Below are 19,122 nucleotides of genomic sequence, written 5' to 3' on the forward strand. Positions count from 1 at the left end.
TACTAATTTGACAGACTTACTTTGCTTTTATTTTAATTATTGTTAGTTTAATCATATATATAATCAATATTAATTCAAAGTATAACTAAATAGTTTTAGTGTCGTTCGTTCGTTGTTGTAGAACTGGGCATCTGAGGCCTAAATGGCCCTTTTCCCATTCATCTTGAAATATCCCATGACGGGAACATACATAGGAAAGATGTGATGTAGGCTCGGAATAGAACCTGAAATGAGGTAAAAATGAAGAAAGAAATCATGTGAGGTGTAGCAGGCATGATGGTGGGGCTCCATATCTACATCTTTTGGGTTGGGAGCAAGGAGATGAGTAGAGCGACTATTTTCTCGTCATTCAACAGTTCCTGGAGTTCTTTGAGAATGTTCAGGAATCTAGCTACATTGCTGGGGGCATCTTGAGGTTTTCTCGTGAAGGTGCGCTGGTGTCTTTTTGGCCTAGCACCACAGCCCGTAAAGCAGGCCGGGTGATCACCTTGGCAGTTTATGCACCTGGCAGGAAGGAAGAGAGGCTTCATACATTGGTAACTGAAATGCGCTCCTGCGCATTTCATGCATGCTGGCTCATTTGAACATGATTTTTGAGTGTGTCCAAATTTTTGACATTTGTAACATTGTATGGCGTAACGCCCTCCATGAAATTTCTCTATTTGGACAGGATGAGATAGAAGATACTTCGTGTTGATGAAGTCCCGATGCTCTAGGGAATCTTGAAGTATCACTAGAAAAAGGGGAAATATCTCTCCGAAGATCATCGGTACGGTGGTCTACATTAAGTCCCCGTACGAGAAAGTTAAGTTTTCTCGTGAGGAAAGTGGGTTTGGCTGGTGGAGATGGCTCCGTCGATTCAGGGTTAGAGTGAGTATAACATAGGTACTATAAAGTGGTGAATTATATAAGCCTATGAATTATTTAGAAATAGTGGTGGATAAAAATCTACTAAATTGAACTTATTAAACCAGGAATCACAATTGATAAACAACCACTTTAATATATATATTTGCTGTCCGGAGCAAGTTGGCATCTCTGGATCTAGTATATAAGACAAGTTTTTCGAACTTCGAAAACTTCGAAATTTTTTTCCGAAATAAATGAATAATAAATCTATTCATCATTTTATTTAAACAGACCGTACTATAACAATATGCATGTTTGTTCTTAGTATCGTATGTGTACTTAAAACTATTTGCCACCTGCAAGTATGATTCATATTGTGTTAATCTTATTATGACTTATAGCAGTAAAATAGAAATGTATTGTTAAAAAAAAAAAATTTGCATTCCTTTATACTTCAGTAGTAAAGAGGTTAAATACATAGACATTAAGGGGGTTCATTATGGTTTATTTTGTATAGTAGTACAAAAAAACTGAGTTAGCGATATTTTTAGAAGCAAGTGATGATGAAACCATAAAGAGTCTTTGTAGTGCTGTATTTACTGATCAATTTTTAATTCATGTTCCTATTCGATTAATTGATCTTATAGTATTCATGTTATTTCTCATTCTTCTTATTATGCTTATTATGTCGCAATTGGAGGCGATGTACTGCATAGACTCTTTCTGTTAATTACGTCATTTGTGCTCTATTTTGTAGTGATCCTTAATTTAAATGATGAGCTCTTAATGTTTTCTTTCCAAAGTTATCCTACAGAAAATAAAGAGACATCTTCTAGAACTAAACAATATGAATAATCAAACCTGAACTAAACAATGTTACATTCTGAGAAGCTTGTAATACTTTAATAATCCAAATATTTGCATTTGATACGTGTTTCTTGTAACAATCTATGTTCTTATTTATTTCAAATTCATCCAAATTGACATACTTTTGAATGTTCAATCAAATGCATAACTTTGAATACAAATAGCATTTATTCTATGCTTTGATCCACCTGCGAAGAGTTAATTCGAAACAATATGGCACACTGCTGAAAGAAAAGGCCCACCCTAAATACCTTTTGATCTAACGATCGGATTTTCACGCTCTAGAACTCAATCTTGATGATTCAAGGAGGTGACCTAATGTGCTACGTATTTAGCGCTGATAATCTTTTAAGTTATGAAAAAAATCAAAAGTTATTTTGAGAAATTCAGCGAATCGAAAAATCTTAATGGTTCGAGCGGTTGACTCTAAAATGCTAAATAATTAGTGCAGACGATATTAATTTACGAAATCCGTCACAAAAACGTACTTTCTCTGAATAAACGTACCTGTTTCTTAACGGATTCGGATTTCTGACCCCTAAGGTATAGGGGGTGACCGCAATCTTGAAAATAGGGTCCCAGTAGTTTGGTCAAGACAGTGGTCTAGAGTTTAGACCCTTAATGTTAATATTACTTTTTACAAACACTATATCTCGGGAACTTTTAAGCGAATCGAAAAAATTTTGCACACAATTATAAAATTCATTTATTTAAAGATAGTTTCTTATAAAATATAACTTGTAGTAAATATTTTTTATTACTTAATTTAATACTAGTTATTCAGAGAAAGTACGTTTTTGTGTTCGATTTCTGAACTTAAAATATCGTCAGCATTAATTAATTAGCATATTTCAGGTCATCCCTTCGAACCATTAAGATTAAGTTCTAGAACATTAAGGTCTGATCATTAGATTAACCAGTGGTCAGAGGTTGCGCACTACAAGTAGTGAAACTACTGTAGTCGCTACTTTTGTTCGTAGTTTGTAGTGTAGTGTGCTACTTTTTTAAAAAGTAGTGTAGTTAGGAGTGTGATGAAAAAAAAGTTGTTTGTAGCGACTCCTGGCAACTACTTTTACGGTACAAATCAGTCGGTACAAATCAGCTCTACGGTACAAATCATCACAGGCCCATCAATGGATGCAATGAAACTGACCCTATGGCTGCCGCAGAGCGTTAACAGCAATCACGTACATCTAATATTTAAACTAGCAATTACGAAAAATTGATGATTAATCACTTGGGTCATTCTTTCACACATAAATGCACGAGTTAAGCATTGATGTTATTTCAAAGGATGGGAACGTATTTTTCGACGTACTTAGTTTCTTAAAGGAAATAGAAGAACATTAAACAATTACGAAGTGTTTGATAATTTCGCATTTCTTAAATGAAATATTCGCTGTCGAGAAGGGCATAAAAAGTTGAAGGTTAAATGAATAAATTCGAAAAAAAACATTTTTTTTCGAATAACAAACTAGCTCATGTTAACATGAATAAATATTTCTTTACTGTTCTCTTACATTTAATGTAAGTTCGTCTGCTTAACCCTTTAATGGATCATTTATTTCTAGCAAGGGTAAATTAATGTAATTTTGGAATTGAAATTGATATAAGAAAAAATAACTCACCTAGCTCATAAAAAATTAATCTAAATTAATGCCATTTTTTCTTCTTTTTTTTTTGGTGGTAAGTTTATTTACCACGACCTATTAGTAACTTGTTAACTTTTATTTTCAGGTATTTATCAGATAAATTTTATGAATGTTACAAACTTCAAAATAAGTTATGTGTTTTATAACTTTTATAAGTTTTCTTAAGCTAACAAATGGTTACCAATTTTATTCAAACGCACTTCATGAAAGCTGAATTAAATAACAAATGGAAACCTGAATAAAAAGTGGTAAAAAAGTTCACTCTGGACTTTAAAAAGTGGGGGTAAGTATACTTACCACGGCCTTCGAAAGGGTTGAAGTAATTACTTCAATTCCAAAGAAGTTGTAGACAAAAATAATGTAGTTTTTCTAACCACTGATCTCAACCCATTTGCTGTTGTGTAATGAGGATAATATTTATTTGAATTTTGTGACTCAATAAACGTTGTATCTATCATATCTGTTATTTTGCAGACATTCGACTACGATTTCTCTGCATTTCCTAAAATCACTGCATGGATGAGCAAGATGAGAGCCGAAATCCCGAAGTACAAAGAGACCCTCGAAACTCCCATGAACAATTACAAAAAAAGCAGAGAATCGGAGAAAAAGGCCTAATTATTTATTTCAATTTTATACGGAAATATGTAACTCAATGCGAACAAATTTACTTGATTGTTATACGCAACATTTATAAATTTAATAAAATTTTTAATTGCTTTTTGAATTGTATTCGTTGTATTTGTAGTCATAGATATTTTTAAAACCAACCCACTATAAGTGGTGGCCATTAAATTACAGGACTAATACCATAAAATATTACGTTAATTGCACACCCTTTTTAACATATTTCAAAGTAACTTCCACCAATTTTAATGCACTTTAATACTACTTCAGAACTTGGTTGTTAAAATGTTCAGAAACATTTTTTAAAAAAACGTTTCGAAATCTAATTCAATACAGCAGAAGATACTTTTGGATGCGATATCAGACAAGAAAATGTACCTTTTTTGTTTGGATGAATTTATGGGTTTCTGACCCTCTAACTTTGAATAATCTGGAATTCTTTTTTTTTAATTAACTTAATTCTTCAAGCAATAAAAAATAAATCAAGTAAATTGAATTTTTTTTAATAATTATTTTTAATATAATATAAAGTTTTCAACGCAACAAATGTGTGCGATTTATTGCACAACCCACAAAAAATTATAAATAAAGTAATGGAATAACAAATATTCGAATATTAACAAAGAATTCTCATTACTCCAATTCAGCAATGTTATTATTTCGATACTTAAGTACTGCTAGATTGAAGTCTCTTTGCTAATAAGTATTCCTTATGTTTCTTAACAGGAATTTCATTGATTTCTTCATAAGATGGGATTTCTTTCTTTAGTTTAGACATCCATGAAGATATTCTTGGGTATTTGTCAAATGAAAAATCAAGAAACTAGGAATAAAAGGGGAAAATTTTATTATAATTTATCAAAGAACAATAAACATAATAATATGATATAAAGCCACTTATAGCAATTCGTAATGTTCTAAAATAGGGGGGGGGGAATAAACTATCCTTATTTTTAAGTATTTAAATTTTTTAATAATAAAAAAAACTACATTTGTTGAAAGGATATTTTCTAAAGTTCAACATAGAGGTTTTAAAAATATTATAATGAAATAAATACAACTTTTCTAACAAATCTAAATACATGAAACTTTTCTAACAGATCTAATTAAATGTAACTTTTCTAACTTATCTAATTAAATAAATGTAACTTTTCTAACAAATCTAATAAAAAAAATTATTTTTTTTTAACGAATCTAATTAAATAAATGTATTTTTTCTAACGAATCTATCTAAGTAAATGTAACTTTTCAAACAAATCTAATTAGCAAATCTAACTTTTCTAACAAATATAATTAAATAAATGTAATTTTTCTACAAAATATAATTAAATAAATGTACTTTTTAAAACAAATCTAATTAAATAAATGTAATTTTGTAACAAATCTAATTAAATAAATATAACTTTTCTAAAGATTCTAATGAAATAAATGCATCTTTTCTAACAATTCTAAACTAAACTCAGCGGCGTGACAGTCCGTAGAGGGCCAAGGCCTAATGTGCCCATCTCAGTTTTCTTGACTTAGGACTCTGAGGTGCAGCAGCAGATGTTCCGGTCAGGTGGTCAACCGAACTCGGAGCCCCAGTGTTTAATTTCCCAAGCATGCTTGGTATTCATTTATCGACCCTCTGAAGGGATGAAAGGCTGTCTAACAAATCTAATGAAGTAAATATTTCTAAAAAATTTAAGCAAATGAATGTCACTTTGCTATCAAATCTAAGAGATAAATATAACTTTTCTTATTAATCGAACTAGTGGTAAAGGAGTTTCCTTTTACTTACCACTTGTATGGTAGCTAGGGTTGAAACAATAGCAAAATCTGCTATGGTTATATGATTTCCAGCGACGTAAGCCGTTTTGCTCAAAAAATCGTCCAACAATACCAAAGTATCTTCAAATGCTTTCATTTCTAAACGCCATAGGTGCCTAAAAGATAATTGAAAGCAAAAAAAAGTAACCAACTTAGAAATTATGCACTGTTAAAAGAATTCTTTTTGTATATGAATAAATTTATTTTCACATATATATAAAAAAAAATACATTTTTACCTCTAAATACATCTTTCTATTTATTTGTAGATGAACAGCGTCTTTATCAGTTACAAAACTTAATGAAGGTGAATATTTACCCTTTTCGGGCAATTTACAAACCTATTTTTAAATTTTTATTCGAATTTTTTTCACGGTTTTCTATTAATTTTTTTTTGAAAAAAAATCGAATTTTTTCTTGAAATTAACTTCAAAGAGTCCAGTTGCCTTAATGTGACCACCTGTCATAAAAACAAGACCACCTTACACATAGCGGAACACTGCGAGACGTTACGCTGGTTAGGATCTATGGAGCGAACAACCCGATCGAGGTGATTCCACAGATTCTACATTGTATTTGTTTGGTGGCCAGGGGAGTACGGTAACTCGTCCTGGCGCTCTTCGAACCACACACGTACACTGTAAGCTGCATGACACGTCACCATGTCCCGATGGTTGATACTGAGGAAAAATTCGTATGTAAGAGTGGACATGGTCCGTAAGGACACGACTATCCTTCGACTATCCGACTATCCTTATCCTTCGTGCCTTCCACAATGAGTGAATTCATGAAATGCCACAAAAATATTCCACAAACCATAATGTTCCCTCTACCAGCTTGGACCCTCTTCCGATAACAGTTGTTTGCTTTCAGACTTCGTAACCGATGAACAGCAGTCATAATCGGTACATTAATCAGGCGCCTGTCGCACAACAATATTCGCTGAACTGTTGTTGAAGATACACTGTTGGTATCCCACCCCTTGGTTTTATTTTAATTTTTAACTATTGTTGAACAGTCGATCTCAATCCGAATTGACGACTAATAATGTTCAATTCCGTAGCTTTGTAATTTTGAACCCAACTCAGAAGATAAGGGATGAAACATTGGGACCAACTAACCTTTAAATTACGGAAACATCCAATGGTTAGCTCGACGGCAAAGGGATTCTAACCCGTGATCCGTCCACCACTGAGGATATTTTACGTCAGCACTGTGGTCGGTGCGTGCCGGGAGCAGTCAATCAGTCACTGCTGGGATTCGAACGTGGCTCACCTCATTTAGAGGTGAACGTTCTATATCCTGCGCCACCACGACTCAAGTCCCTAGGTTCATCTGGAGGGTCAGTTGTTCAGCGGTTGCACGTCTCTTCGTCCGAACGCATCTCCGCAACCGTTATGCACCTCCGATATCTACGGCTTGTGGTGAACCACATTTGCTATGTTGCTGATTTTGGATGGTGTCATTTTGCCGTGGATGGCATACTTTTACTACGGAAGGCGAACAGTTTGTAAAATTAGAAGTTTTGGAAATGTTTCGCCCTCAATGGTAATGCCTCAACCCGAAAGTCAGTGATCATGCCCTTTTGGACGTCGGATAAATCACTCCGTCTCTGCCTTAAGCCAACGACTGCAATGTTTTCCGATGCTGGGAATAGGTGGTATCTCGGCCTTTAGCGCGAAGCTTCGCTGACCGATTCATCGAAACTATCATGTCATATATTGAGAAGTCATGAGATCTACTTTGTCAAGAAAGGAAATCATAGCACAGGCTATGCATCAAGGCATAAAACTGTTTGCACTTTACAATAAACATAAGATTATGATAAAACATAGTATTAGTGAAATTAAAATCCTATAGTTAGGAAAATTAAAAAATGGTGATAAAATCAAATCAATTATACACAATAAACAAATATATACAGGAATATAGACAAATTAAAGTGTGCCTCTATTAATATAGTGACCCGGCCGTCCCGGTAGTACCTGTCGAGGCCGGATTGGTCACTATTCGATATTTAGCAGTTCTGTGGCTCGCCCCGATCGGACCCTGCTAGAGGGCTGCTCCATCACCAGGTCTGCCACAGTCCTAGTGTTTAATCTGTGTGTGTGAAAGGGTTTCCTACCTAAAATGCTTAGACAGAAAGCCGTCAGATGTTAAAAAGGCTATTATTGGACTATAATTAGCATTATCGTTGATAATTTCTTTTTCAAATAAATGATTGAAATAGGAGGTAGTACAGCCTTTGTCGTCACTGTAGAATTGGGAGTTGAGCTTCGCCATGAAGAAGTCAATGTCTTTGATTTTTGAATCATATGTTTGAGCGATTTATTGCTAATAGGTTGTGTGTCTCCTAGCATCATTCTTATTAGTTTACTTTCGAAGTTCGAAAGTTTATTCCTTAGGTTGTCACTTAGTAGTAAGCAGTAGGCAGCAATATTTTCTGATTTCCTCCGACACTGTTTATATACGCTTGTGAGGGTGAGTTGTTATCGACAATATCAAGTTAAGACAATATCGAGTTGTTATCGAGCCCATTTTCGAATCGCCCCCCTTAACAATCAAATTGCCCCCCAGTGGGGCGTGGGCCCCCACGTTGGGAAACACTGGACTATAGACTTAAAATTGAGATCGCCCCTGAGCCCCAGTTACAACGGCACACGGTCAGAGTTTCGTATTAGCTAGATAGGGCGCCGAGAACTGCACCCCCCTCCCTTTTCCAAAAAGTCCTAATAACCTTTTTTTAAACTTTGTCTAAAACTTAAAACTTTGCAAGGGCCCCAAAACTCAAAAAACGTTTTTTTTTCGCATTACTCGGCGCTGGTTATAATCTGCAAGTCAACAAAAAGGATTCCTCTCCAATTTCATCTAAATTGTTCTTTATTTGTTGTCCGTTCTCTAATTGTTGAGCGTTCCAGCCTTTTTCGAGGTCAAATTTTGAAGTTTTAAATTGAAGTTAAAAGAACTGTTTTTAAATAAATAAATAAAATGATGGAGTAAAATTTGTTTGTTATAAAAAAATTTGATTTATTTGATAAAGAAAATTTTATTTATTTTTATTTTATTATCAACTTAGTAACATTAAAAAAAGAAAGAAAAGAAAAACTAATACAATGTTTCTTTCACACTGATTTAAAATTCGCTGTCAACAAAATTATTTAGGTAGTTTAGCTCAATCAATCCTGATTTATTAAAACTGATGGATAAACGGATAAATAGTCAACAAAAGATAAATGATTAACATTGAAAGTAAAAAAAAAAACACAGGGTGAAAAAGTGCTCACATTTATAATAACTAAAGAGAAAAATGGAATTTCCAATGTCCAATTCACGTTTAAATCACAGATAAAAAATGACTATTTCAGCACGTCAAATATTTACTTTGTTGTTGCAGTTCAACCAACATGGTATTTTCGACCAAACATGGTATTTTTACAGCAAGTTTGACAGTTAATAATTCTGGAACTAATCGTCGAATCTGAAATTTTTTTAATTCTGCCGTACTCCCTACATATTTTTCTACAGCTCACCGTAAGCTAAAATTTTCAAATCTTACATTTCTTGTGCAGCAATATACAAAACGTAAAGAAAAATTAGATAAAATACGCGAAAAAAACCCTGTTAATATTGCAACAATTTTCGAACAAATAAAATAATATTGCAACAATTTTCGTTTTCTTTTCTTCTTTTAAAAAAAAAATGCTTGAGTTAAGTTCCTAAACAAAACTGACCTTTTCAGGACGCCATCTTTCAACTCTGTTAGCTGCATTCCTGTGTCTGTCTGGTATTTTTGCATCATGTTTAACAGTTAACTCTTTAATATTAATGAACGAATATTATTTTTTTATTTCTTTTAACTCCATTGTATATCCTACACATTTTAAGTTTTATATCTTTATACTTTAAGTCATATATATATACAGTGGTGGCCAAAAGTGTGGACACTTTTTGAAAGTTTCATGTTTTTCAACTTTGTGTGCTTGTAGAATATATTAATTTTCACTTAAATACAAGCGTTTATATATCAAATTGAAGGTAATTTAATGTAGAATTTAATAATAAATACAGTATTACAATATCTGTATTACAAAAAAAGTTNATTACTTTATTAAATAGATCCTTGGGATAAACAGGGCTATCTGGAGCATATTTATTCATCATGTAGGCTAAAACAGCTCGACTGAAAGGAACAGAGGATTAGTTAAAAAAGACATAGCTTTTATTCCATCTTTTTGACTTTAAATAAACAGGCGTCGAAAAACTTTCTCTGAATATCTCTATCGATAGTAGAATAATGTCTGCGATGTGTTGAGGTAAACTGTTGCAGTAACAGATCTAATTTTAAATATAAAAGTAGAAGTTGACCTTCATACGTGTTTATGACAACACGTTTTCAGATTTTTAATTAGAATTTATTTATCGAATTTTTAAAATGTTTCTCCCAGAATTTTTACAAATTTCCTTGGATATATATTTTTTATTGAGTAACCAACGCTGAATAGCCGATTCATATCGGTTTTGCTAATGTACAAATATTTAATTTTGTAACATTGTAATTTTTTGGCGTAATTCATGCGACAAGGGAACTCCTGGATCAAGCATTATTGGAGCAAACTTGCTTTCATGAATAACTTTTTGATAGATACTAATCAGCATTTGAATTAGATACAAAGGAAAACAATCGAAAATCCTACTATTAGTACGATGAAGAAAACTCAAACCCATAGTCTATTTGTTATTTTTCATCAGCACTGTCCTGAAAACTAGAAACAGTTTACAAATTTACAAGCTATCACTGGGATGTGAACCTGAGTCATCTCATAGGAGGATGAGCTCTTCTATATCCTGAGCCATCACAGCTCTTAAGATGCATTTTATTTTATTTTACAACCAGCATTCAACAGTCGAGCCAATTCTGAGTTTACTGAGTTCAATGTTCAACTTCATAGCCTTGTAATTTTGCTCCCAATCCACAAGACAAGGAGACTCCTGGATCAAGCACTGGGCAAACTAGCCTACGTGGAAGACGTTTTGAATGAACTAACGCGCATTTGCGGTACAAGGAGAGGAAAATCGTGAAAACCACTATGGTTAGCAAGACGGCAAGGGTATTCCAACTCATGATCAGTCTAAGATTAAGAATATTTTACGTCTGCACTGTGTTTGGTGCGAGCCGTGAGAGGAATTCGTACCAACCTACCTCCGCTGGGATTCGAACCTGCATCCCGTCATTGGGTGGAGAACGTTTTATCCCCTGATCCGCTGCGACTCTCTTAAGATACATTTTATTTTATAACCGTCGTTGAACAGCCGACCCAATTTTTGGTTTACGGCTACTAATGTTCAAAGATGTTTCTTGGGCATTTATAATGAAAGATCTGAAGAAAACAGTGACATTTTCCTAAATTCGAATTAAGCAACATAACAGTTTATGCGTTGACAATTTTAAATAAACATTATGCGTAGCTTTTATTCCTTGAACACAAGTATCTGATTTGATTTGATTTGGTTTGATTTCACATCCATCATTAAACAGCCTGGCTTGTTCTGAGTTTACGACTACTAATGTTCACCCCGTAGCCTTTGTAATTTTGAACCCAATCCAGAAGACAAGGGAACTCCTGGACCAAGTAAATTTGTCTGCGTGGAGGACTTTTTGATGGAAGTAGCTTGCATTTGCGTTATATGGAGGGGAAACCACGAAACTTTCCCGTAGTTAGCCTGACAGCAAAGGGAGTCTTACCCATGATCCGTTTACCACTGAGGATATTTTACTCCAGCACTGTGGTCTGGGGTGTAGCGAACCAGTTGCGGAATTCGAATCGACCCACTATCGCTGGGATTCGAACCCGGTTTATCTCATTGAAAGGAGAGCGCTCTATCTCCTGACCCACCACAGCTCTTCGTAAGATAAATTTTTCGGATTGAAATATTAACATCGGTTTTAAAACTAAAATAACAAGCAAATATTTTTTCATAAAGTTAAAAATCGAGTTCTCTCCACTCCGTTATCTCATTTATATCTGACAAAAAAAAACATTTTTTTTTCAGTTGCCAGATAAGAAAATTTTATTTTGTTGACGAAGTTAAAAAATAACAATCATACTTTTTAAAATTTGCGAAAAATAATTGTATTTTAGAATGCATGTTCATATTGCAGCATTAGAAAAATTTTGGTAATGTGGTAAATATAAACTGAAACATAATTATACAAAAATCTCATTATCTAAAGTAGATTACTGTATGCAAATGTTTCTGAAACAAGCATAATAAAGAAAAGGAAATCGATTTTATATCTCATAGATGACAAGTGCTGTCATCGCTGCTTAGTAACTTGATGGGTGTAGTTGAAAGAAATAGCTCATTATTTAACTTCCGACGTTTTTAGTTGCTCTATCAATCATTTTCTAACTGTTTCTCATTACTTAAATAACAGCAACTTTACTTATATGAATGGTTACTTATAATAAACGTTTTAAAAATTAAAATATTGCTTTAAAAACCATTATCTCCGCACAAAAAAAATATTATAAACTGTAAATTCACTGACATTTGTAAAGCAAAAGAGAAGAAAAAGACCTTAACGTAGTTTTAGTATTTTGTATAGCGGTGGCAGATGCAGGTGATAAAAATTATAATCCCGAAAAAAATTATTAAACTCCTCGAATTAATTAAATATAAAAGATACAGGGGAAAAAACTATCTTAGTCCACATGAGCAATGTTATGCTTTTTTTTCTTTCGTAAACGTAGTTCTAGTATTTTGCATAATGGTAGCAGAGGCAGATGATAAAAATGATTTCGAAAAAGATTAAATCTCCGAATTAACTAACAACTTAAAGGTACAGGATAAAAAAAAACAACCTTAATATATCTAAACAATGTGCTTTTGATTTTTTTTCTTTTGAAAACGTAGTTTTAATATTTTGTAAAGTAGTGGCAGATGCAGGTGATAAAAATGATAATTCCCCCCTAAAAATATACATATCTATACATTAAAATCCACGAATTAATTAACTACTAAAAGGTGCATGATAAAGAACAGCCTTAGTCCACATGAGCAATGCTAAGATCTTTTCTTTCTTTTTTCGGAAACGTGGTCTATGTATTTTGTATAGTAGTGGCAAATGCAGGTGATAAAAATTATAATCTTGAAAAAAAATGTTAAGATCTGAGACTTAAATTGTAATTAAAAAGTACAGGATAAAAAACAACCTTAATATATGCAAACAATACAATTTTTTTCTTTTTTGAAAACGTAGTTTTAGTATTTTGATAATTGGTGGTAGATACAGGTGATCAGACTGATAAGCCAGAAGGAAATTAATAAAATCCGCGAATTATATCACAGTTAAAAGGTACAGGATTAGAAAAAACCATATTCTACAAAAGCAGTACAATTTTCATTTTTGAAAACATAATTTCAGTATCTTGTATAGTGGTACAACATTAGTCACCCACACAATGTAATTTTCCTTTTGAAAACATAGTTTTTGAAAAGATAGAAAGTATTTTGTATAATGGTGGCAGATGCAGATGATAAAAATAATGATCCCGAAAAGAATAATGAAAATCCGAAAAATTAATTAAATGCAAAAGATACAGAGGAAAAAACAATCTTAGTCCGACTGAGCAATGTGAAGTTTTTTTTGTTTTTTGTTTTTCTCGTAATCGTAGTTTTATTATTTTGCATAGTGGTGGCAGATGATAAAAATGATGATCCCGAAAAAAATTATTAAAATGGGTAAATTAATTAACAATTAAAAGGTACAGAATAAAAAACACTCATGATTATTCCACATGAGTTTTTTTCGTAAATATAATTGTACTTTTTTGCATAACGAAAGTAGAAATCATGAACACACTAAGTTTTCCCTTAATTTTCGCGTTTGGTTTAATTTTTCCAAAGGAAATTATATTAATATTTTCAACTATAAATATTAATTCTAGTGTATTTTTTAACGCCGATTTCAAATCAGTTGTTAGTGTTTTTATGCCTTAAATATTTTTCGTATTACAGATGTCTATACACGAAAATGTATAGTAGGCACAGAATAACACAAAATATGTCGTAGTGTAAAATACCAAAAATTTTCAAATACATTACATTTGATACGCATTTCGAAAATGATACATGCTTGTACAGTGCGCAGAAAAAAAAACGGCCCCCCCCCCGCCTGAATAACTTTTGATCTAATGATTGGATCTTCACATTCTAGGACTCATTCTCAATGATTCGAGAGGGTGACTTCAAATGTGCAATAGTGCTGAAGATATTTTAAGTTTCGAAATCAGACACAAAAACGTACTTACATAAGCAGTGCAAATAAACATAACCTAGTAAACATAATGAACAACTTTTTTAAACGGATTCGAATTTCAGTCTCCATAATTTGGTCAGGAGAGCGATCCAAAATTTGGACAACTTAATGTTAATTTTACTTTTTGCGTACTTGAGAACTTTTTAAGAATTGAAAAGTTTTCGCACATAATTACAAAATTTGTTAATCCAAAGATTATTCCATGCAAAAAAAAATTAGTAAAAATTTATTACTTTATTAAATAGTAGTCAGAAACATTTTGATTTGTAAGGTATAAAATTTTTTACATCATTTTTAAGTATGTAATTTTTACATGGCAAAATATAAACGTTGAGCGAAACCGGTTATGAAGTTCTTGAGAAGTCGAATTTAAAATATACGACTTCTTTAATCCACTAATTCCAATTATCCACAATCATCCACAATCCTTTAATCCAATAAAAGTTATTCACTAATTAGCTTAAAAAGTTCTCGAGATATGGCGACATACTCAAAAAGTAAAATTAACGTTAACTTTGGATCGCCCTCCTGACCAAACTGTGGGGACCAGATTGCAGCTACCTCCTTTGGGGATCAGAAATCCAAATCCGTTGGGAAAAAAAGGTATGTTTATTCAAAGAAAGTACGTTCTGATGTGTCTGATTTAGCAATTTAAAATGTCGCCAGCACAACTTAATTAGCATATTTGCAGTCGGAGCATTAAGAATCAGTCATAGAATGTGTGATCATTAGACAAAAAGTTATTCAGAGTGAGACCATAATTTTTTTTTTTTTTTTTTTTTTGCGCAATGTACATCAATAATTTATGGACAGCCGCTAGCTTTAATTATCGTTCATCACATTTTTTGCACATAATTTCACCAGAGCATGATTGAAAATAAAATATTAACGCCTCTGTTGGTTTGAAAGTTTTTTTCTTTGAAATATTATAATTAATTTTGTCCCATAGATTCAAAATAAGGAACCTACTATAGGAACCCACTGTTTGCTCTCCAATATCCGGAGCATCTATCTATGATAACGAAGGTTTGGTGGTGATCTTGGATAGGATAATTATAAATGTTTCCATGTCTCTGAATTCGTCTACACTGTTAGAATTTTCATTCTAAAATTATGGTAAAATAACTGGTAGTGGTCTGTCCACCCGATTAACCGTACAGTTTACGATAAAGAACATTTTTTACTTTTATGGTTTTGCAACCAATTACAAATAGTATGGTTATAAGACCATAATTACAAAACTATACGGTTTTTTAACTATTTACAACTAGCATTTTTCAAAAACTTTTTAAAAAAAACTAGACATAGGAACTCGGCTTTTTGTAAGGTAATAGGCGTTGTAGAGTGCCGAACACTGGAAATTCTTCATGTGTTGAAGGGAATGGAGGAAATATTGTGGTGTCAACACCAGGACTCGAACTCCAGTTCTGCCGGTCATGAGATTGACAGACAAGCCCGCTCTGCTATGACATGTACANCCCCACCCTGAATAACTTTTGATCTAATGATTGGATCTTCACATTCTAGGACTCATTCTCAATGATTCGAGAGGGTGACTTCAAATGTGCAATAGTGCTGAAGATATTTTAAGTTTCGAAATCAGACACAAAAACGTACTTACATAAGCAGTGCAAATAAACATAACCTAGTAAACATAATGAACAACTTTTTTAAACGGATTCGAATTTCAGTCTCCATAATTTGGTCAGGAGAGCGATCCAAAATTTGGACAACTTAATGTTAATTTTACTTTTTGCGTACTTGAGAACTTTTTAAGAATTGAAAAGTTTTCGCACATAATTACAAAATTTGTTAATCCAAAGATTATTCCATGCAAAAAAAAATTAGTAAAAATTTATTACTTTATTAAATAGTAGTCAGAAACATTTTGATTTGTAAGGTATAAAATTTTTTACATCATTTTTAAGTATATAATTTTTACATGGCAAAATATAAACGTTGAGCGAAACCGGTTATAAAGTTCTTGAGAAATCGAATTTTAAATATACGACTTCTTTAATTCGCTTAATTTTCTTTCTTCTTTACCTTCTCTTTTCGACTTTTTAAATCCATTAATTCATAAAAAATTCATAAAATAATTCATTAAAAAAGTTATTCATTAATTAGCTTAAAAAGTTCTCGAGATATGGCGAAATACGCAAAAAGTAAAATTAACATCGACTTTGGATCGCCCTCCTGACCAAACTATGGGGACCATATTTCCCAGATTGCAGCTACCTTATTCATACCTTTTGGGGGTCAGAAATCCAAACCCGTTGAAAAAAGAAGGTACGTTTATTCAGAGAAAGTACGTTCTGATGTGTCTGATTTCGCCATTTAAAATGTCGCCTGCACAAATTAATTAGCATATTTGAGGTCGAACGCTCGAACCATTAAGAATCAGTCATAGAATGTAAAGATCCGATCATTAGATCAAAAGTTATCCAAAGTGTGACGATATTTTTTTTTTTTTTTGCGCACTGAACATCAATAATTTATGGACAGCCGCTAGCTTTAATTATCGTTCATCACGTTTTTTGCACATAAAGCACTAATTTCACCAGAGTATGATTGAAAAAAAATATTAACGCCTCTGTTGGCTTGAAAGTTTTTTTCTTTGAAATATTATAATTAATTTTGTTCCATAGATTCAAAATAAGGAACTTACTATCGGAACCCACTGTTTGCTTTCCAATATCCGGAACATCTATCTATGATAACGAAGGTTTGGTGGTGGTCTAGGATAGGATAATTATAAATGTTTCCATGTCTCTGAATTCGTCTACACTGTTAGAATTTTCATTCTAAAATTATGGTAAAATAACTGGCAGCTGTCTGTCTACCCGATTAACCGTACAGTTTACGATAAGGAACATTTTTTACTTTTATGGTTTTGTAACCAATTACAAATAGTATGGTTATAAGACCATAATTACAAAACTATACGGTTTTTTAACTATCTACAACTAGCATTTTTCAAAACATTTAAAAAAAAACTAGACATTGGAGCTCGGCTTTTCGTAAGGTAATGGGCGTTGGAGAGTGCCGAACACTGGAAATTCTTCATGTGTTGATGGGAATGGAGGAAATATTGTGGTGTCAGCACCAAGACAACTCCAGTTTTGTCGGTCATGAGATTGACAGACAAACCCTCTCGGCTATGGTATGTACACAGTTGCAAAGAACTAAGTAGCTTCATTAGATGGTTCTAGTAGGTGCGATAAAATTCTGGTTGTTTAAACGCATAAGGCGAAAGCAGTTAATAAATACTTTTTCTCAAACTTAACAGTTTGATTACCATTTTATTTATTATTTATTATTGACGGTTATTTGACTGTTTTGTTTAAATACGGTAAAATAACCATTCAATAAATTGTTATTTAGCCATTTTTTCCAAGAAATTTCTAACAGTGTTGTGCAAGGTCTGTGAAATTGGATATCTGACAAGCGACGTCATCGTAGGAAATCGTGGTAATTGTCGATGCAGAAGCCAATCAGGTTCGACACTTACGCGTGATGTCGCTTACATGTATCCAATTAAATCCAATTTAAATCACATGGTTAAATATAATCACTTCATATCTTCTGGAGTTGCAAGTACCCAATTGGTAAGGCCTTATGTTAGGGGTGTAACTGACTCGGTTTTCATTTCGTAGAAACACACGCAACTACATAGAGCTAATATTAATTTGATATGTTTTGTCAATTTTCATTGTTAGTTTTTCTTTAAAGTAATAATAACATAAATTTTTCCAAATTTGCGAATTTTTCGATTTTTTTAAAACAAAACAACAACAACAAAAAAATTACCGAACTTTTTAAAATAATGTTTTTTAAATTGATTTTATTACATTTAATATTAATATATAAAATAAGATTGAAAAATTGCAATCTAGAAATGAATGAGTTGTTGGACGACAGCTATTATTTTTAATATTCAAACAACATCGAATATTTATTAAACACTTTAATATCAATATTTGATCAAAAACTTACCTTTCGTACAGATAAAACCCATTATCATCGATAGTAGGAACGGTGTATTGAGGATTCATCTATAAACAATAAAAAATAGATTTTTTTTTACTGAAACATTAACTGGGAACCGCCCGCTGATCATAAGAGGACGATTGATAGAGTTGGTTTCGACGCGGGGAATATCTATGTAAAAAAAATCGGCGCCAGGCTTTGTTCGCATATGCAATCGTTTCTCTTATGCTTCCTTTGATTTAAAATGTTACATAGCCCCTATTTCAACTAGTGAATTCATACTATAATTTACATTTCAATTGTCTCCGGACTCTACTCTGAGAGGAGGATATCTGTACAAATGTAATAGATATTTCTTAAGTTTAATATTTGTTTCAGTAAAAAAAATTACAGTGATTTTATTTATTAGGTTAAGTTATATTAACTTCCTTACTGACAGTAAGCTATTAAAAAAAATGGATTAAAATAAATAAGGTGAAGCTAAGTTCATAATGTACATTATAATATGTGATTTAAAGAAAATTTAGTGAGAAACTTTTTGAATCGAATTAGATGAGGCAAATGCGAAATTTATTGGTTAAGATGCAACACGAAAAAAATTTCACCTTTGTAACTTCTTAAAAAAGAATTAAGCTGTCTCATCAAACATGAAAGTTTAAAATAGGGATGTAACGAACTAAGAATTTAACCTTTTCACATTGCAGTATTTTTAGAAAAAACATGACAATAAAAAATTAAGTTTATTAAAAACGCTCTTTTAAAAATGATGTGTCATAATAAAAACGATGATAAAAAGAAAAGTTAACAAAAAGGAAAAAGAGAAACAGAGTTTTTTTTTCTTAGTTCTTAATAACTTTAGCGTTGAATTTAAATTAATTTTATATAATTCTTTATAGGATAAATATTTTTTACAAAAACGACTGGTAAAACATGTAGCCATGAGTAAAAACTTTTTATCGACTTGAAATTTCGGAAAAAAGTATTACGTGCCCCTATGTGTGACATATAT

The 19,122-nt window shown here is 32.4% G+C and overlaps 1 protein-coding gene across 1 annotated transcript in view; it reads right to left on the reverse strand.

Annotated features, from left to right (window-relative positions):
* Positions 1-19,122, reverse strand: part of LOC107440174 (glutathione S-transferase 1-1) — a gene marked incomplete in the record, with an annotated part of 31,590 nt that overhangs the window by 9,434 nt on the left and 3,034 nt on the right. The window contains 2 exon segments of the mRNA XM_071178953.1: positions 9,919-9,983; positions 18,120-18,178. Coding sequence (XP_071035054.1) covers positions 9,919-9,983; positions 18,120-18,178 — 124 coding nt within the window.

The sequence above is a fragment of the Parasteatoda tepidariorum genome, chromosome 3, assembly GCF_043381705.1.
Source record: "Parasteatoda tepidariorum isolate YZ-2023 chromosome 3, CAS_Ptep_4.0, whole genome shotgun sequence".
Classification (NCBI taxonomy): Eukaryota; Metazoa; Arthropoda; class Arachnida; order Araneae; family Theridiidae; genus Parasteatoda; species Parasteatoda tepidariorum.